This window comes from Malaclemys terrapin, chromosome 11 (assembly GCF_027887155.1).
Source record: "Malaclemys terrapin pileata isolate rMalTer1 chromosome 11, rMalTer1.hap1, whole genome shotgun sequence".
In the NCBI taxonomy this organism is placed as follows: Eukaryota; Metazoa; Chordata; order Testudines; family Emydidae; genus Malaclemys; species Malaclemys terrapin.
In genome coordinates this window covers 22,751,622-22,773,643 of record NC_071515.1, presented here as the reverse complement: position 1 = coordinate 22,773,643, position 22,022 = coordinate 22,751,622, and the positions used below count along the sequence as shown (strand labels likewise).

The 22,022-nt window shown below is 42.1% G+C and overlaps 1 protein-coding gene across 3 annotated transcripts in view; it reads left to right on the top strand.

The window, feature by feature from the left end:
• SPATS2L (spermatogenesis associated serine rich 2 like) overlaps window positions 1-22,022 on the top strand; it is a 134,960-nt gene that overhangs the window by 58,196 nt on the left and 54,742 nt on the right. For all 3 annotated transcript variants that reach the window (XM_054044824.1, XM_054044826.1, XM_054044827.1), the window contains one exon: window positions 9,874-9,935. In XM_054044824.1, coding sequence (XP_053900799.1) covers window positions 9,897-9,935 — 39 coding nt within the window. In that variant the 5' untranslated portion in view covers window positions 9,874-9,896. The remainder of the gene's footprint in view (window positions 1-9,873; window positions 9,936-22,022) is intronic.

Below are 22,022 nucleotides of genomic sequence, written 5' to 3'. Positions count from 1 at the left end.
AACTTGGAAAAGATTAAATGAGCCTTAGTGAAAATATGCTTCAGTCCTTCATTGATATACTACATGAGAACATTCTGAATAATAAAAGTGCAAAGACTGCCAGTGAATGGCGAAAGTCTGCACAAGCAACTGTTCTGACTTTCAGAGGTTGTACAGTCACATTTGGTAGGACTGAAGAATGGATTTATTGCACTGCTGCTGATAAACTTGTTACCTCCTGCCAGTTGTCTTTGTAAGAGATACTGCAGTAATAGATGATCAGACTTTTAAAAGGGAAAAGTAGGACAGCAGTCTGATATTGTTATTGAAGGACCAGGGAGGGGGATGGCAGCGAAGGAGTTATCCTGGGTGGCATCCAGGAATGGGAGGTGCTTTGTCACAGGACGTGCAAAAGAAATTTGCTGGAAGAAAGGGGGGTTAGGCTAACACACAGTGCAGCAGATGTCTGAGGGCTTGTCTAGATGCGGGCACTCAGGAGAGGCAAATCAAATCAAATAACGTTTGAAATCAATGCACATAAATGCATAGATTCCAAGGCCAGAAGGGACCACTGTGACCAGTTAGTCTGATCGCCTGTATAACACGGGCCATAGAACTTCCCCAAAATAATTCCTAGAGCACATAATCTTGATTTACAAATTGTCAGTGATGGAGATTCCACCACAACCTTTGGTAAATTGTTCCATTGGTTAATTACTCTCACCATTAAAAATGTATGCCTTATTTCCTGTTTGACTTTGTCTAGCTTCAGCTTCCAGCCATTGAATCATGTTATACCTTTCTCTGTTAGACTGAAGAGCCCATTAGTAAATATTTGTTCCCCATGTAGATACTTATAGACTGTAATCAGGTTGTCCCTTAACCTCTTTGTTAAGCTGAATAGCTTGATCTCTTTGAGTCTATCACTGTAAGGCAAGTTTTCTAATCTTTTAATCATTCTCATGGCTCGTATCTGAACTCTCTCCAAGTTATCAACATGCTGCTTGAATTCGGGACACCAGAACTGGACGCACTATTCCAGCAGTGGTCGCACCAGTGCCAAATAGAGAGGTAAAATAACCTCTCTGCTACTACTCAAGATTCCCCTATTTATGCATCCCAGGATCGCATTGGCTGCTTTGGCCACTGTCAAATTCAAGCATGTTAAATACCCATCTGGATGCTTTCATTCAGGAGTAAAGTGGCCTTAGTTCACTGTAATTTAGAATGAAGTTACAGCTAATAAATGCTGCTTTACTCCTAAATGAGAGCGAGCATCCAGAAGGCGGTTTGTGACAAACTGTTGCAGATACTCAGAGCTGTGAGACACTGTGTTACCTCTCTCTGCCTCAGTGGGAGCTTTGCTGCTGCTAAGATGTGTGAAAACTTCCTGACACACCAGCTTGTCTGCCTTGCCAGCAAACTCCTCCGCGCTCTCCCAGCCCAAACCTTGCCTAGCAGGTAACGATCAGTGAACTCCAGCCCATGAGTTCCTCAGAGATGTCTCTCTGCAATGCACAGCCCCTATCACCATACATTCACAAAAGCTAGTATGTTTGCTCTCCTTTAAAGAGACAGAAACAGCCGTTTCTGGAGTTAATCAGTTCAATCAAAGCACTGGGTTGGTTTAGATAAGAAGTAAAACAAGTTTATTTAACCAAAGAGAGAGATTTTATGTGAGTTGAAGTGTAAAGGATAAAGATAGGTAGATAGAGATAAAGGATTCCAAATAAACAAAAGTAAAATATGCTTTATAATGGCTAAGACTTAACAAGCTACAGTCTTTGTTCCAGGTAGGTTCCTCACCAATCTTTCTTTTCCAGCAATGGCTGTCTAGCTCTTAGCCAGGATCCCCACAGAGACCAAGACTCTGACTATCCTTGTCTCCTCAGGCGAAGGATAACTTAGGAGCTTGATCCCCTTCTCTTTATAGTGCAGTAAACCTTTGAAATGTATTCTTCTGAAATGCATCCCAGATAAAGTTCCTTTTTCCTTGTGGGTATTGACATCATTCTGTATGGTGTAGATTCCATGCTGTCTTCTCCCAGGCTGGTGATTTTTACGATGCAAATGATCTCTTCCTGTAACTTCCGATACAAATGAATAGTCCATTGAATATAGCCACACCTGGTTTGAGATGTTGGCCTCTTTCCTTTGTCTGGAGAAACCTTGTTCATCAATTCTCCCAGCATGCCTGGTTTAAACACATTTTAACTATAATTTCATCATATCTGCATGATCCTTTGTGGGTTGACCATATGTGACAGGACGTACCTACTCTGCACCCAGCCCCAAGAGGGTTAACTCTGCTTTGCAGGCTGAGGAAGCCCCACCCCTCCGCCCCTGCTGGGCATTCTCAGCCTGGGGGCAGCATATAAAAGGTAGCAGCCCAGCTCAGTCTGGGCAGGCTGCTGGAGGGGAAGGATGCAGGCTGTGAGCTCTCTCCAGGGAGTTGCTACAGGCCCTGACTGCGGGACCACAGCTCGCAGAGTGCCAGACAGACTCCAGGCTGCCCAATGAGCCCCGAGAAGGGGCTGCACCGGCGGGAGCCGGACCATTTGAGGGCCCCAGAGACTCAGAGGAACCAGGGATCTTTCACAAGGGGAAAGGGTCAGAAGCAGCCCAGGGGACTTAAACTTTTTGATGGTCAGTAAACCGGGGAACCAATCAGTGTGTTTTGGGAGGATCCCTGCTGACTCGTGGTGAGCACCCCCACCACCAATACGGCCCTGGGCTGGGATTCAGAGGAGCAGGGAGGGCCTGAGTCTCCCTGAGTGGTGCCCCACTCTCCCAATGGGCCAACAGGCCATGCAATCCCACAGAGGTGGGCTACTATGCTGACTCTGGCCATTGGGCCACACTGCCCTGGGTAGAAGGGCCGTTTACTGACTCTGGCCCATGGCCCACACAGCCCCATGTAGAAGGGCCGGTGACTGACTCTGACCCTTGGGCCATATTGCTCCAAGTGGAAGGGCTGTGTACTTACTGGCCATTGGGCCACGCTGCGCTGAGCAGAAGGGCCGTCTTATTGACACCAGCCACTAGGCCAAACTACCACGGCCATACTAAAGGTCATTAATATAAGAGCTAACTGGTTGCGGTACAGCCTTTTCCCTTCTTTTGGACCACATGTGATCCAACACCTGGTGGCAGGGTGTACCTACCCCACAACACCATACATACATCACACAAGAATATTACTGATCAGTGAGTTATTTGTTTTCCAGTGACCTATTACATGATGCCTTTTAGCTACAGATTACAACAATAGTGAGTGTGGATATATTGAGCTGATCAGGCCAGCTGAAACTCATGTTAGATACCAGGGAGTCCCTTGCTTTCTGGCATAGGGATGCTTTTAGGGTCACAGGGTTTAATACATTTTAATTTCTGTGCATTTATTTCACACCTTTAATTGATTCACCTTAACTCTTCTGAGTACCCCAGGGTAGAAATACCTTGAGAGAAGGAGTGGATTAGTGGTGGGGACATGCAAGGGTTTGACAATTGGAGAAGGGAGTTAAACTAGGAACTCTTGTCATTCAGGAGATAAAGGGGGAACTGCGTGCTCGAAAAGAGGCCTGTTTGGGGACATGTGTCGCTGGGCAGAAGAGGACATGTGTTTGCAGCTGGGAGGTCAGTTTGAGGGAGCTTGTTTTAGAATCACAAAACTAGAAATGGGAAAACCTGCAGTATTAGATCGTTGTGTCCATTGTATTTTCAGCTGCATAGTCTAGTTTTAAATGACCCAAACAGTGGGGCATCCGCCACATCCCTTTGAAAGATATCCATACTCTAATCGCGCCCATTGTCAGGATATTTTTTTAGCTGAGAGAATTATAATTCTCCTCTTGAAGCCGGAGAGAAGCCGTGGCCCCGCGCCTGCCCGGGACAGAGAACAACAGGGCTGCCGGCACCGGTGCTCACTGTCCCCGGCAGGCGCGGGGCCGCAGCTTCTCTCCCCTGCTGGGCACTAGGCGGCGCACATCAATGCACTGCCTTGGGGACCACTGACGGGCTTGAAACCCTGCTATACCGCAACCCCGCATTTAGCGCGATGTAATTTTTTGGACCCCAAACATCGCGGTATAGCAGGGTTTCACTGTACTTTTTTACTGCAGAAAAATCTTGACTAAAGGTCTTGCTGCAACTGTGTTTCTTTTGTGCTATCAGTGGTAATTAAAGCAACACCCTCAACTAGTTTTAGCCCCCAAATTTAGGGCCAGTTCTGCTGCCCTTACTCTACAAGAAGCAGCACTGGGATCAATGAGATCACTTGTATAGTATGGTGTTTCTCGATAATAGGGTATTGGAATTTAGACCTGATCCTGCAGCCCATATGCAGGCAAAATCTCCTTTGCATTCAGTGGAAACTTTCCTATCAAGAGGACTATACGAGGACTCCCTCCCCCCCCTTTTTTTCCCCCACACAAAGGGTTTACAGAATCTTATGGGCCTAATTCTGAGCCTTCAAGCAAAGCCAAAGTACAAAAGTTTTGCCTATAGGAACTATGAGAGAGTTGGGGTAAATGGAATCTTCTCTCTAGCCTGCACATATCTGGGCCACATGCATAGCTAGCAGGCCACACAGCTATAGCTAAAAGCGATGAGCAGCAGCAAACATGGTACAATACTCCTCACATATGCAAGTTTGTGGCCAAGTAGATCTCTGTTGCATTGTCTTGTCCAGATGTCTGGCACACTATATTTCCTCCTTCTGTGGTGAGCTGTGGAATTTGCAGCAAAGAGATCCATGGAGGTGAAATCTTCCAAAATGTTCACTTTCATCATCTTGAGTCAGATGCCCCCAGCAGAAGGTTGATTTTCTTTTTTGGTGGTTTGGGTTCTGTAGTTTCCACATGAGAGTGTTGCTCTTTTAAGACTTCTGAAAGCATGCTCCACACCTCGTCCCTCTCAGATTTTGGATGGCACTTCAGATTCTTAAACCTTGGGTCAAGTGCTGTAGCTATCTCTAGAAATCTCACATTGGTACCTTCTTTGCATTTTGTCAAATCTGCAGTGAAAGTGTTCTTAAAACGAACAACTTGTGCTGAGTTGAGTCATCAGTCAAGTAGGACTGAGTGGACTTGTAGGCTCTAAAGTTTTAAATGTTTTGTTTTTGAGTGCAGTTATGTAACCAAAAAAAATCTACATTTGTAATTTGCACTTTCACGATAAAGAGATTGCACTATGATACTTGTATGAGGTGAATTGAAAATACTGTTTCTTTTGTTTATCTTTTTTACAGTGCAAATATTTGTAATAAAAAATAATATAAAGCGAGCACTGTACACTTTGTATTCTCTAATTGAAATCAATATATTTGAAAATGTAGAAAAACATCCAAAGATATTTAATAAATTTGAATTGGTATTCTATTGTTTAACAGTGCAATTAAAATTGCAATTAATCACAATTAATTTTTTTATTCGCAATTTTTTAATTACAATTCATTTTTTTGAGTTGATTGCATGAGTTAACTGCGATTAATCGACAGGCCTAAAAAGAACTAATATGATCTGTTTGCTTGGCAACAGGTTGCAGTTTTAATGGTCATAGTAGGGTTGCCAACCCCCCAGGACTGTCCTGGAGTCTCCAGGAATTAAAGATTGTCATGTGATGAAACCTCCAGGAATACATCCAACCAAAATTGGCAACCCTAGGTCATAGTCATAATGGTATGGTACTAGCAATAGTTTAGTAAGATGCATTTTGAAAAGATTTAGTTTATGCTTAATTCTGAAGATTTAAGATGACAAAAGAATTTGTTTCCCTTAATTGATTTTTTTTTTCATGGATTCATAGTTTTTTAGCCCAGAAGGGACTATCTGACCTCCTGAACAGCACAATAAAAACACCTGGTTTTAATCCACATGGTGTGTGATCTCTGCAGTATATGTTGGTACAATTTCCTCAAACAGTATTTTTTTAAAAGACTATATCAGCTTTACCATGTTTATGTTTAAACCAAGATACAAGAGAAGTTTTCTGTGCAGTAAACTTATAAATAATTATCAAACTTGGTAGACAAAGTAGAGAACAGTGAATGGCTCATTATCATCAAACGCGCACACACTCTACTGAGGGCTGTTGCGCCAGCCAGAGTGGCTCCTTAGGTATTGATTATTTGTATGATATTCCATAAAAATGTAAGTGAAATCAAAACCACTGTGCTGTTGGTTACTGGTAAGCAAATGATTTAGAGTTTAAAAAATGAAATATTAAAAAGCAACAAGATAGGATATTTTTATTGGCTGTAAAATAATTTTGGACATGGGTTGTCCAAAGCATGCTTTGATTGGCTGCTTGGGAAGTCTTAGTGATATCATATGTCTTTAAATTCCCCACAACTGAAGAGGAAAGGTTTTTGTGTATTTCATCCAACATGGCCACCTGATACAGAAAATAGCTCATGGCAAAAATGAAAGAAAACATGGTAGAAGTGCAATAAAATTATTTCCCAGCATTTTACTGTAATTGTTTTAATTTGTTCATTATTCAAAGTGGAGTTGCCCAAAGCCTGTCTAGATGTGTCTTCTTCCTGCTCCAGTTGTTCCCAAGCCCTTCAGACCTCTTCATACACCGGTAGACTTTAGGATGCTCTGGCAGACAGGCCATTCTGAACCCTCCATCATCACTTTAAAACAACTGACTCTTGATCTGAGCTGTCTTCAATAGGCAATGGAGTGTTCAAAATGGCCTAGTAGCCGGAGAACAAGTCTTAAGAACAGCAGCTGGGCTAAGGCTCTGTGTTTGGGGAGGATTGTGGAAAGGGAATTTCTAATGCAAAATAAGTTGCAGTGGAGGGAGAGAGTGGATTTTGTTATGTCGTGCATTATTGAAACTGTAGAATGTGTGGCCGCCCCTCCGTCAGTCTCTGAGGGAGGCCACGCCTCCTCGCTGTCACATACCCGTAAAAGTGAGCTCAGAGTGGGGAGTTAGCTACACCTAGTACTCCGGCTGGGCAGAACAGTATGGTAGTCTGAGTCCCGGGCCCTTGGGCAGGGCAGGGAAGCAAACAGTTAGTAGGCTCAGACCTGCAATCAGGACAGAGCGATTAAGTAGTCCTTGAGCCCCAGGCCCTCAGCCAGAGCGGAGTAGCAAAGCAATGAGTAGGCTGTGGCCGGCAATCAGGGGAGAGCAGGTCTATGAACCCCAGGTCCCAGTCAGGGCAGGGCAGCAAAGCAATGAGTAGACTCTGGCTTGCAATCAGGGCAGAGCAGCTAAGCAATCTATGAGCCCCGGGTAAGGGTGAGCACCAAGAGAGTCAAGGCTCAGGTAAGGATGAGCACCAAGCACAGTCGATTGGGCTCAGGTAAGGGTGCCCGAGGAGCACAGGCCTTCTGGCCTAAGGAGGGGGAGTACTGCCACCCCAGGAGTGGGGTAGCAGGGGGGACACAGGCCTGCCCAACTCTACTGTGTCCCATCCCAGGGTCCGCCCCCTTGTGTCAGCCCAGCCCCCTTGTGTTGCCTGGTTTCCCTGGGCTGCTTCCTATTCTCCCTCTTGGGTGTACCTGCATCTGTCATCTCAGGGAGTTCTGGCTAGTCCGTAGGCGTCAGCCCCAGCAGCTCCTCGGTTTCTCACTCAGCCAGCAGCCCAGGGAGATCTGGTCAGTCCTCAGGCGGCAGCCCCGGCGGCAACTCAGTGTCTTGGTCGGCCAGCAGTTTTGGGAGCTCTGGCCAGTACTCTGGAGGCAACCCCGGCAACTCCTCAGTGTCTTGGTCGGCCAGCAGTCTCGGGAGCTCTGGCCAGTACTCAGGAGGCAACCCCAGCAGCTCCTCTGCAGGCTCCAGCAGCAGGCAGGATACGTCTGTGTCCTGTGGTGGCTCCAGCCCAACTGAGCTGTAGGGCTCACCTTTTGTACTTACCCGTCCTGTCCCACCCTTCCGCTTCCGGCAGGGCAGACGCGGCTCTCCTGATTTGGCCCACCAGAGGGCATGTTGTGGTCCCTCCCTGTCACTCTCTGAGGGAGGCCACCCCTCCTCTCTACAAAACAGTCTTCCCAAAAGGAGTTGTAGGGACAAACAAGTTAATTAGTAGTTTTAAGAGAGAGCTGGACAAACTTCTGAGTGGAATTGTATGAGGGGGTTGCTTGTGCTGCTAGATGGCAGGGGCAAGTAGGAGCCAATTAGCTTGCATACTCATTTTGAGCCATGTTATTATAATTAGGATTGGAAAGCATTCACTCTTTTTGCCCTGGCACTCTGGGACTGTTTCCAGACAATTTCTAACACTAATCCCTAATCTCTAACCCAGCATTCCCTCTTTGTTAGACAAACAACTCAAGAGTTAATTCACTTTTCTTCCTATTACCTTCCTTCTTTCAGCATATATACCACCCAAATCCATGCTGTCTTTGAAAACATGTTTCCATAAATCTCATCCTTTTAATTAGGAAACAAATGCACACAAAACCCCACAACAAAAATAAATGCTTTCAGCTGGCATTACAGTGGAGGCACTTAGTTTCTGGAGTTCACACTCTAGTGAAATGTTGTGCTTCAGAGCAGGAGTTTAGATGATTGTTTGCATTTAACCATGGTGAGAGTGATTTAGTGAAATTATGGGAAATCTGAGGTGCCAAACAAAGGGCTGGAACGGAAAGAAAGGGAGGGTGGGGTGAAGGGAATGTTACTGCTTGAAAGACTGGAAAATGGAAACCGCTTCCTTCCCATTTGTTTTTTTATATATGTATAATATAGTCTGGAATAGGGATTTTATGAGTGATCAAGCTTTTATTCCCTATGGCCAAGCCCTTGTTATAATTAAATTCTCCCCTACCCAAACATTTATGTTTATGTATATATGTATTTTGTAAGACTTGTTTTGAACTGTAAAGTCCAGTTTTGTTCCCTACTGAAATCAAAGGCAAATGACTTCAGTGGAAGCGGGATTAGACCGTTAGGGCTGCTCTATACTGAAAACTTAGATCAGCATAGCTGTGTCTCTCAGGGTAGTTAAACTGACCTAATTCCTGGGGTAGACTGTGCTAAGTGGATGGAAGATTTCTTCTGTCAGCCTAGCTACCGCCTCTCAGGGAGGTGAATTACCTACAGTGATGGGAGAACCCCTCCTGTCACTGTAGTGAGTGTCTACACTGAAGCTCTACAGCGGCCCTGCCTGTAACATTTGAAATGTAGACCTAGCCTTCAAACTCCCATTCCTCTTTCAGTCCTGTGTTGTGTGTGTGCAATTTTGGTCTGTTTTAATTTAGTGGATGTGTAAATGAAAGAGCACCACTGGCATCTGTAACCACACACATATTCCATTCCTAGGCTGAGATTTTCAAAGCAGACTTGGAGATTTAGCCACACAGCCCCCATTAATTTTAATGGGAGTTGTATGGCTAAACTCCTTCACTGGCTTTGAAGATCTCAGCCATGGAGTACTTTTCAGCTGTGTCTCCTAGCACTTCCAAGATGCATCAGCTTGTTAAGACTGGATTTTTCAGACTATGGAACCCTATTTTGGCAAAAACGAAGACCACTGCTGACCAACAAAATATAAGCAATTGAATATGCCCTAGATATACCCTGGGTTTAAAGCTTTGAAGATGCATGGCAACAATGAATTTGATGTAGATTGGGGATCATTCTTCCAGCTGCCTATATCGATACTGGCCATTCTTAGGATATTACACAGCAGGTGTAAGTCATCAAATGAGGTATAGAATATATAGCACATTTTTAAAGCTAATTTGGGTGATGTGCAGCAGGAGTTGTTGGTGAGAGTGTGTGTGATCGTTCAGGAAGCCTTAAGACCGACCCAGTTCCCCATCCTGCCCACGGGATGTCATTGAGACTGCTCACCTGCTTAAAGTTACGCTCATGCATAAGTCTTTGCAGTCTAAACCTGTAAATTAATCTTTTTCTTACTATTTCTCCTCTTCACAGAGATTATTCTCATCCGAATAGAGATGGCAGAAATCAGTTCTCCTGCAAATATCAAGGAAAAGGTAGGCTCGAATAATTCGTATAGTGCAATCTGTATTATCCTAAACTATATTTACATACGTATTGATCCCCTGATCTTGCACATACCTATTCAACATGCTTAACTTTACCATAAATTGACTTCATGCATAAAGTTAAGCACACACACAAGTGTTTGTAGGGTCAGGTCTGAATGTTGGCTGAAGAAAAATATCTTTATTTTTCGGTGAGAAAACAATATTTGTCATTTAGATTTCTGTTATTCCCCTACATGACATCACACACTCGGAAACTCCCTTACTGACACATGAAGGGATACCATTCCCTTGAAAATCATGTTTCTGTTTTAAAGTGATGTTCCTACAATAGTTACAGCCTATGTCTAAAGTTACGTTGATTGAAAAGTTAGAATTTTTTTTTTCTATTTGTCGGTTTGTGCATTTGACAGTGCATGTGTATAATTCAATTTCACTGTTTCTCCTTCTTAGTGGTAGATCCTCACTAGCCCTGCACCCCTTTGTAAGGGACCAAGGGCCATAAGGCACATCATTACTCTCTTGCATGGGTCATCTGTACATGTGTTGCAGCACTGCAGGGGAAGCAGGCTCTGAGCTGCTACTCACATCCCCACTCCACCACAGATGGGGAGGAAGAGGCAGGGTTGGATAGAGTCCTGTCTCTGTTCCCCACAGTGTGTGATGGGTGGAAATGATATATGCTGTGCCTGGTATAAACTCAGCACAGGACACTTCCTACATGTAGCACAGAGAAGACTAGGAGACAGTCTGTGACCTCTTGCCACAGGTCAGGTCATAAAGTGAGGATCTAGCCCATTGTCAGTTTCTTTTTTCCTGACAAGGATTTAGCCAATACCAATAAGAAAGCAGGAAAAAAATATAGAATTTGTTTTAAATGCTGTAACAGAAACTAGATTTTTTTTGAAAGTCATCAGTTTGAAAAAGTTCAGATTGGCAGTGCCCCTTTAATATCAGAATATTTCTGTGGGATGCTATTTGGAAAAGTGAGGTGGAGCTTTAAATATGGGGACATGCAGAAAGGGCCAAATTGTGGCCTGATTTATACCCCGTGTGTAGTTTCATTAAGACAAATCTGTCTCTCTGTGACACAGGTTCAAGTCAGGAGTAAGTGCATGTTAAAGTCAGTAGTGTCAATTTGTCAGGTAAATACTCCAGGCATATACAGGTGACTTCAGGTAAACAAGTAAATAGAGGTGTCAGTGATAGCAGCATTAAGTCTCTTGCCTTCACAGGAGTTGCACAAGGTATAAAGAAGGGCAGAGCTTGGCTCAAACAGTAGTTTGAAAGAAGCTAGAATAAAGGGGACAATGCAACAATGAAAAATACGCACAAGCCCCATCATATCGTAAGACACAGCTATGGGCCATTGCATACCCTTCAGGGTGGTGAGAATGTGATGTCACTCTCTGATCCTTGAGGTTGCCAAAGGAAAGAGAGAGAATATAAATTTCAGAGTTTGGATTCCTGGATGAGCATTTTTTTCCCAGCTGATGTAAAATGATTTGTTTAGCACAGGAAAAGTTTGTCCTAGGTTCAGTTCTGCAATTCAACAATTTGGTTGGACCAGCAATAGGAAAAAGTGATTTGACACCAGAAATGCATGGAACCAAGGTACTGTAAATGCAGCTCTCCCACAAAGTGGTAGAGAGTTCAGGAGTAATATAAACTGTGTAACAGAGAGAAGAAATAGGAATCTGGGGCAAGTAATCATCTGTTTAGGTATATGGCCATTTTATCTCCGCATTCATAAATAGTGTAATCAGCATTTCATTCAAGTAATACACATCACTTGCAGGTAACTTAGACATTGCCTTTAGTTTCTACAGGCTTGATGAACAAGGACAACTGCTGATCGTAAAGTCTTTCTGAGTGAGCTTTTACAGATTATCAATGAAAGAGCCTGATGAATAGTCACATATTAACTCATGCCCACTATATGTCAGTGGAGCTGCTGAGTAAACAACATATGCAGTAATGGCTTAGATTTGGTATAGAAGAGAGAATGAGTTCCTGATGAGTGTTTTCCCCTTGTCCAGCAGTTTGTCTCCCCCTTTCTGTTTGCTTCTCTTCAAATTTGTTTCCTTTCCTTCATATTGAACCTCTTTGCTTTATAGCCCCCAATGGGGAATCATTTTCTGATGTGCACAGTTGGGTGCCTGTTTTTCAGAATTCATGTTTTTCTTAATTCATGTTTATTGATTGGTGGAACACTCATCATACTTGAAAATTTGCATGTCAATATGAATGTGTATTTCAACGAATGAGGGTCTTCCTTAGACCTTGATAGTCTGGAGTTCAAGCTACTCAGTGTTTAATGCCTTTTTCAATGGAAAATTATGTCGGTAAATCCCATCTCTTCGTGCTGGACAACTTACAGTAATTCCAAATACACAATTCAGTGACTCAACCCAAGTTATGATCATTTATCATGTGACTTAAATTTCAACTCGTTGGTTCCTGTTTTGCCTTAAATTAAGAATGAAGAAGTGCAGCATTGGAAGAAACAAAAGAAGAACTCTCACTGACTCTAGAAATCTGCTACCCCAATAAGGCACTATATGTTGGGTGTATCAACTGTTTTTTTTTTTTTTTGGTTGGTTGTTTTTTTCGAAATCATCGGTTATATATGTGTACAGATTTTTAAAGCAAGAAAATTATTGGATCAGTACATTACATTAAATAGTTACTTTTTTATATGTTTTTTCCGTTATCATTCAGTGTTACTAAATCCTCATGCCAAGGGGAAATGAGGTTAACAGCAGTTGCATCTTATTGCTTGTTTTCTACTACGGAAAATAAAATTTAATGACCCACTACATGACCAATGGCGATGATACATCTCATTTTGCTGAAAATACACCAAGCGAATTAAGCTGTTTCTATCAGACAATTCTAAAGGCGTATCTAGGTTGTCATTCAATAAGATATTGGAAATCTGAGCAAAGAAAAAAACAAATTTGCCTGGCTGACTTGATTTTAATTTTATTCACAACTATATTTTTAAGAAATAAAACAGATCATCAGTTGTATGCACAGAGGATGTGGATATAAGAAACTATTATACACCTTTACTGTAATCTAATCATAAAACCCAAGGTCATACCCCTTTCCCACTTAGAAAACTAAAATTCATAAAGCAAGAAGCAGTCACAAACACCCACTGCAGCAGGATAAATGTGATGAATCTGATATTTATTTTTTGTTGGGTATTTTTTGGGTAACTGAAGAAAACTAAAACAATATTGATTTATTTAATCTCCTATCCTGGGCTTTGGACACCCCTTGCCATTAATTATGTTAAAAACGTTATAAAAATAGTTACAAAACCTAAACCGCAGTGCATTTCCCTCCCCATTCTTCCTTCACACCCCATCTCTGGTAGATCATATTATGTATCCAGGCCCTGATCTTGTGAAAATTCACATAACATCAGAGAGACTATGTGCACACACAGACTTACTCTTGTGTGTAAGATGTTGCAGGCTTGTGGCTAAGTTCTCCATGCCTTACATTTCATTCCCCACAACCAAAATATAGTCCAAAACCCATGAGGTTTAGCAGTAGTGGGTTTAAAAATGGTTAATCCAAATGGTGTCCATCCCCCTGAAAAGTGCTGTCTCCGTGACCAGTCACTAGTTTCTTCTAGGAAATGCCATCTTTATTGCCATTTTACAAGTTGTTTGGAGACTAAGACCAAAATTTTCAAAGCAGGGTACCGCAAGTTAGGCTATTAAATACATATGGGCTCCTAAAGACAATAAGCATGGCCTGATTTTTAGAGTTCTGAGTGAATGTTACCATTGCTGAGATACACTGTGATATTTCTGTAAATAATTCATACTGTTTCAGCCAAAGTAGTTTGTACATTTAGTCTGTTACACGTCTTATTGTATAACACTTTTTCCTGAGAGATTGCATAAGCTTTGGCCTGCAAAGCCAGGCGGCCTAATGAAAATTTCTGTAACTAGTGAAGACTGCTGCAGTTGTGCTATTCCAAAGCTGTTCAGATTTAATTCATCACATTTGGGGCAAAGTGGACCAAAATCAGCTCTGTCTCACTGCTTTAACTCCAGAATAATTCCTTAGTGGAGATACACTCACACTAAAGCAAAGTGCACTGCCAATGAACCCCTCTAGAAGAAACAGACGCTTGGTTTCTGGGGTGATGGAGCCCTCTGAGCAGGAAGGAATGAGAATAGGAGGTACAACTGAGCGTGTCGTGTATTCATATGGTACTACCACAGCATGGATCAGTGGAGGTGCTCAAGCTGGGTTTAATAGAGAGGAAGTTTGCAGAGGACTATTCTACGTGACAGGGACTCACTTTGTTCTTGGTCTGAAATAATCAGGATTATTTAACCTTCAGGGCATGCTGCAGGGCCCATCTTCTCTTTCTATCACTCCTGGTAGCTGAAGAGGTTAGGGCAAAATGGATGCAATTGTTCCTGAGGAATGGAGGTTTTGGTGGGGCAAAGTCTCTCTTCTGGGGTTGTGTTGAGGGTAGAGTTTTGCTGATGTTTTTCTGGGGGTTTGGTCACAGTTTAGCTTTGATTGTTTTGTCATTTAAAATGTCAGAGGTATCCACAGTACCAAACAGGTGTCTCTGTGTGGTAAAGCACAACAAATAAATGTATTTAGATACATTTGCTGGTATTTAAAACGTAACAAGAATGTGAACAAAGGGCTGTGAGATGGCGGGGTGGAAGAGAACTCATCACAAGTGAAAGTGGTAAGAGAAGTGTTTAGGGTGAAACCTGCCTTTGAAAAGTTAGACAGTTTTCATTTTCATATTTCATTGTGGCTTTTTAAGACCTAACTTAGCATCTGTTTCATGTGCTTCTGTTGATTTCAGTGGGCTTCATCCAACTGTTATGTTATGTTATTGGGTTTTGGATCAGGCTTTGTGTTCAATGATGCTGAAGAATCAGGCCTTTAAAAAGTGTATATATAGATTTCCGTTCTTAGAGTGACCCAGTTTTACTGAGAGAGTCCTTTTTTTCCCCACCTGAAATGTCCCAATGTTTCATTCCATTCATCCAAATATTTGGTTTTATTATAAATCCAAAATATTTGTTGAAGACATATTGCTGTATGAAGCAGAATTTGCTCAGTATTTACCAAAAACAAACAATCCAATGTCACAAGCGTTCGGTGTGATGAACAGTTTTTTGAGTGAAGAAAAATGTCAAATGAGTATGGACGCTATCAAAGCTTTTCTTTTGTTCAGAGTGAATGTTAACAACACTTGCTCAGTGTCTTATTATAAAATCATTCATATACTTAAGCTACTGAAAAAAGTCCTCTACCCTGAGAAATGTGTACATGTTGCTTTAGGGTCTGATGCTAGCTGCAGCAGCACCAGCCCATTTCTTTTTAAATTGACTTTTGTAGGAGTAATCCATGACCTTAAAAAATGGTTGCTATAAAAGTGTTATCTTCTCCTGCACTATGGCTAAAATGCTTGGACTCTGGAATCCAGTAGAAGTCTGCGGGGGTCCCCACTAGATGATCCCATTGCAAAAATTGGGGCATTAGTCTGAACCACACAGCCTTGTCACTGGCATGCATTAAATAAATACAGAAGACATGCCTCTGTACTCTCAGATACCTGTATTTTTAGAATCAGTTCAGCTCATGTCTAGGAGAATCAATTGAGTTTAATTTTTAATCTAAAGTGAAAAAAATCCAGTATTGATTTTAGCACCGTTCAGTGGGATTGAAACAAAATTGGTTGTTAACTGGCTTGTTAGTTATCAAGATCAGGCATATATCAGGATGGTAAGTAAACACTTTAAATTAATTGACCATAGTAGTAACTTTTTTCATGGGGATTGTAGCAGCTATGTACAGAGGTTTCAGAACAGGCATGAAGTGTGAGCTTTCAGCTAAGTAGTTTATGTTGTCATTTTGTCAGGTGTGTATAAACTAACTCAGCGACCCCCAGAGATGTTACTTATTCATCAAAAACTTCCTCTTTGGGGAAGATGCCATGTGGGAGGGAGTAGAAAAGAGAGACGAAAACAGGCGGTAATTACTGCCTAATGCTTATTAACAGCAGTATTGTTAAAGTTGCCTGGAGACCAGTCGAGACTAGACAGGAACCTGAAAGACCCAAAAGAAAAAATGAAAATGTCCGCATTTGTTTCTGGTGGAGACATGGACATTTACTGCTACTAGATGGCTTTCACTGTTAGATTATGCTATATTTATGTATTTTCAAGCTTGGATTATTGGAATAGCCTTATGAGACATGCATCTTGTTTCCATGAGGGTCTCAGGTGGACAGAAGCCATGTATGGCCAAATTTTCAGTGTCCTCCAGCCCTCTGTGGGCATGTCTCACTCATCAAAGTTAACAGTTCTGTACTTTTAAAAAAAAATCAGTTTACTATTCTTTCAGTTGATTCAGGATTGTCTTCAGAGGGATTTCCCATGTTTTAAAAAAATCCTACAAAAAACAATTAAATTTGTCTGACAAGATTTGTTCTTTATAAAACTGGGGTAGAAGTTAGCTACCTTGAAGGGACTTGCTAACATTTTCCCCCTTTTCTGAATTTTGTTGCCACATCTGCTCTTTGCTGGTTGTTGGCACATCCCCAGTAATCCTGAATTAGGGCTCAGTCCTGCATGTTACTTAGTGTGCACAAACCCCTGTGCCCTCATCGACTACCATTAACTTGGTCCCTGATTCTGTAAAACCTTTAAATATGTGCTTCAGTCTCATTGACTTCAGTGTGACTTAAGCACATGTCTAAAGTTAAGCACATGCTTAAGGCCCCAAGTCAGCAAAGCATATAAACATGCTTAACTTTGAGCATGTACTTAAGTCTATTCAACAAAGCACTTAAATCAACAGGATTTAAACACTTGCTTACAATTAAGTATGTGGTTAAGTGCTTTGCTGAATCAGTGTCTTAAATGGGGCTGTGTATGGATGCAGGGGTCTGTCTGTGCAGTCATTTTTAGGACTTGGGAGTTGTATTTTATGTTTTAATTGTTTTTAGAGGAGTGATTTAAACTGAAACACAGGCTAGGTCTACACTACCCGCCTGAATCGGCAGGTAGAAATCGACCTCTCGGGGATCGATTTATCGCGTCCCGTTGGGACGCAACAATCGATCCCCGAATCGGCGCTCTTACTCCACCAGCGGAGGTGGGAGTAAGCGCCGTCGACAGAAAGCCGCAGAAGTCGATTTTGCCGCCGTCCTCACAGCGGGGTAAGTCGGCTACGATACGTCGAATTCAGCTACGCTATTCACGTAGCTGAATTTGCATATCTTAAATCGACTCCCCCCTGTAATGTAGATGTACCCACAGAGTAGTTAACTCTTGCAGCATGATCTCAAGGAGAGCAAACTCAGGCTCCTTCAAATCAATGTGGAAACCTGCTCTGTGTCTAAGCCCCAAATGTGCAAATGTAGCTACTGTCAGCAAGAGCATCCCAGCTGATCTCATCTGCCAAGATGGAACACCTTAACAAATAATTGTCAATAGTTCAGCAAGTTTGTTAACTAGCACCTTAATGCCCTAGAATGCCTGTCCTGCAACCACACGATGACATGGAATCATTAAAGATATTTAAAGTCCTTACATCTCGACCAGATAAAGACAGATGATTATGAAATTAAAGACTGTTAAATAGTTCATAAGCACAAAGGTGCCAAATTAAGATAGCAGGGTCAACTGTAAATTTGGCATTTCCTAACTTATGAGTGCTTTACTTTGCAACTTGAATAATGTTCTTGTAGCCTAGTGGTTTTGTTCGTATGTTAAGGACCATTATAAAGAGGATAGTAATCAATTGTTTTCCATGTTCACTGCAGGTAGGACAAAAAGTAATAGGCTTAATCAACAGCAAGAAAGATTTAGGTTAGGTGTTAGGAAAACTTTCTAATTATAAAGATAGCTTAGGACTGGAACAGGCTTCCAAGGAAGGTTGTGGAATCCCTGTCATTGGAATTTTTACAAACAGGTTAGACAAATACTAGTCAAAGATGGTCTAGGTTTACATGTTCCTGCATGAGCATGGACTGTATGAGCAAGGTCCATTACGACTCTACATTTCTAAGATTCTGTGGTGATTCATGGAGTCATTACAAATATTTGACTTTCCGTTAGTCTTACTGTTAATATTTTTTCATCTTATGGTCAGGTTCTGTTGAATAGGAAAATATTTTGAGTTCTCTCAAATAAAACAAGGAAATACCAGTATTAATATAGACTAACTGTAAATGTTTGGTTTTGCAGACTTTCAGGTATTAATGCTATTTCAGTGCTTATGAAAGAAACTATTTCCAACTTCTTGTGCCAATTTTTATCCTGTGTTTGTGATAACTATAATAAAATTAATTTACTATGTTTATTGATGTGAAATCATATAAAATATTCAATTGTTTCAACTATTCTGTCCCTTGCTGCATATGTGTGTTGTCTGGCAAGATCCCAGCGCCAGGCATGAAAGGGTTATGTTTCAATTTAGAACCCTTGAGTTGACCCAGTCTATTATAATCCAGGGAGAATGTGATCACACTTGAGACACATCTGCTTGCTGATAGAAAGCAGATCCTAAAAACAGCAACTAAATTATGGAATTTCAGTGATGCAAGAGTATTGGACTGCAAAGAGCATTTCTTTCCCCCAAAAAATTCACACAGCACTGTCTTCATTAACATAAAGTGATGATATTAGTGATGCAGTAGCTGAATCAAATCATACCCAGATGAGAGTGGGATTCTTAAATCACTTTGAGCAGATCATTGTGAAATTTGTAACCAAACCATTATTATTATTATGTACAAAATCTGTTAAAAAAACAATGTAGGTTGTGAAGCCAAGCATTCAAAAGTTAGGAAATGCCAGATTTCTGGCTGCCCATGCAACCCTGGTGCTTCCATGCTGTGCAGTGTATGGGACACTGGGTTCTATGGGGAAAATAGCAAGTGATCATGTAATTAAAGACTAGCGTAATACATACGTACATGGAGACCAAATTAAGATGATGGGGCAACTGTAAATTTGGCATTTCCTAACTTTTGAGTGCATTACTTTGCAACCTGAATATTGTTATTGCAACATAGTGTTTTTGTATGTAATTTCCTTGTTTTTTTTTTTAAAGAAGAATAAGATGAAACTCAATTTTCAGTATGTATAGCTGTAAAAGCCCATCCTGGATCACCGTACCCTGAAGCTTCAGCATAGACTTTACCACTTGAGCTACAGGACTAACTACATTAGCTGGCAGCAGGAAAAGGCTATTATCCCCGTGTGGCAGATAGACTACTGACACCACATGCTGGGTCTAGGGTGGGTGGGGGAGCCCAGCTTGGCTCTCGTCTCTCCTGGGAAGTTGGCTGGGGACTGCTGCCCCATATGGTCCCCCTGAGAGGGGGATGGGATGCTGGGGCCATGTGCCAAGTCCAGGTGTATGGTCCCAGGAGGGAGAGTCTGGCCTGGCTGAGCCGAGGCAAGCTGTCTTCCTGCTCTAGTAGCAACCCAGTGTTCCCAGTGTAGCATGTGGTGCTGCTGCTGCTTCGGCAATGACATGGGCTGTGTTCTTTAGAATGGTCATGATCAGCTATTATTTTGGCAGGCTCAGGAACACAACGGAGAGAAGGGTAACAGCAGGTTTTAATACCACACTATAGGGATCACTATCACCCCCCCACCCCATGCATTGAACCCTCTTCATAACTCAGTAAGATGAGGGAAAGTGGCACATACAACATGACTTCTGATATAGTACTCATTAGTACAGAAGAAGAGTTGATAGACTTGGACCACCCTAGATGGTACGATACAAGACAGGAGGAGAATAGAACCACCCCAGTGGGGAAAGGGTGAGAAAAAGGAAAAGGTAGAACTAGGCTCAGGGGAGAAGAGCAGCCCAAGCCTCCAAGAGTCCTGAGATTCTGCACCTCAGAAAGGGCATGGGGAGGAGCTTAGGGGTCAGTTCATGGGACTTGGAGAACCAGAAGCTTTGGGGAAGGAGGGGGACAGGGGCCAACAACAGGGCTGACCCCAAGACAGAGGGGAAGAAAATGAGGCACATGTGCCTACACATTGTACATGGCGTGAAGATCTGTGGACTGAGACCAAATTGTGTGGACATTCCTTATGATTTTTGTGGGTCGAGGATGGAAGGACCCAGAAAGGGGATCCTACAAGACTTCCCTGGGACAAACAGGAAAGTAGAGAGTCAAGTGCCTCCTACAAAAAGGGGAGGGTGTGAGAGGAAAAAATGCTCTTGGGTAGAGGGAAGAGTGTGACAGAGTGCTGAGAACTAACAGATGGGGTTGTCATGCTGTGTGTGTCACTCATAAGCCTAGAATATCTGTTGGGTCAGTGGGCAGTGATGGAAACAACTACAGGCATGGTTGAGAGCACTTTGGGGGCAGAATATCACCAGCTTGAATCATCACTGGCCCCTGGTAGAACCCAGTGGAATGTTGAAGTCCAAAGGTTCTGTGGCAGTTGGAATGTGACAGTTGATCAGAGAAGGTGGGAAGCTACATGCGGTAATAGAGGTGGCCGTGCCTCCAGCAAGGGTGCATCTCTGTACACAAACCTTGGGGAACATGTATAAACAGCATCATTGCTCACGACAACACAGTGCATGGAAACAGAGAAAGACCTCAATTTTTGGCTTTTTTTACAGACATGATTTTACCAATTACACCAATGCAACAGCATGTGCTTTTAGTTACTAATCCAAAAATAAGGTGTAAACAGATCTAAGATTCATTCCCTTAGAGAGCAGGCTAGAAATGAGTGCCAGATAATGCTTGCACTGCTATAAGGCAATAATCAATGCATGCAGGATTTCTCAATAAAATAGCTCAGAAAGCTGATTGGGAACAATCAGATTTTTTTGGAACTGATCCCTCTCTTTCTGAAAGTGCTGCCAGTGGCCTATGTTCGTTTGTTTTTCTGAGTTTTTATATTTAAATGCCCAATAAAGCTTGAGTAGCATAAACAAGAGACATATGCAATGTGTTTGACATAATTTTTTTTACTTTCAGCTATGTTGTGTGGGAATAAGAAAGTAAAACATCAAGATGGTTTCCAGTGGAAATATTGTATTCAAAACCCAATAGAAGAGATCCTTAGTGTAAATTTGTCCTGAAGTCAATGGAGCAATACCACTTTACGTAGGTTGAGGATTCCATTGACTTCAGTAGAGTGCAGCAGGGATGTATTTGGCCCACCATGTCATTGTTTCAAATACCAATAGTAAGATATTTAATACTAAAAGTTTTTGGATCTTTGCTCTCAAGACTGCATTTATTATGAGTGATAAATCAGAGGACAAGCTTTATATATCTCTTCGTTTTAGCGTATGACTTCTTTTATTAATTAGAATACTTTGCAACCATACAAGGATCCCAATGCACATTACAAACGTGAATTAACAGAGCTTTGCCACGCCCCTATGCAAGGTAGGTCTATATTTTAAACCCATTTTATAAATGGGTAAACCAGAGGACAGAGAAACTATGTGACTTGTTCAAAGTCACACAGTGTCAGTCTAGTTCTGTACTACAAAGTTTTGTAGACATAGCTACGTTAGGAGTGTGAAAAAACAACGCCCTCAGCCAACAAAGCTATACAGGCAAACCCCCTTGTGTAGATACAAGTATGCCGACAGAAGAGGGCTTCTGTCGGCATAGCTAACGTCATTCAGAAAGGTGATGTTTCTACACTGGGAGAAGGACACCTGTTGGCACGTGCTATGTCTACACTAGGGATCTCCACTGGTGCAGCTGTACTGGTATAGCTATACCACAAAGCATTTGTAGTGTACACAAGGCCTCCAAGTGGTACGTCCAGGAATAGAAACCAAATTCTATCAATGGAGTTACTCCAGATTTTCACCAGATGTAACTGACAGCAGGATTTGGCTCCAGGAGTTCTGACTACCAGTTCTAATCACTAGAAGCAATTGCTTGTATTGGTTGCATGCAGTGATTCAGAAGATGTATAGTATTACTTTGTACAAATAACCTATTACAAAACTGCAAGCAATTCAGATACATATGAATTTTTTTTCGGAGTGACTTTATTTCATCTAAATGAA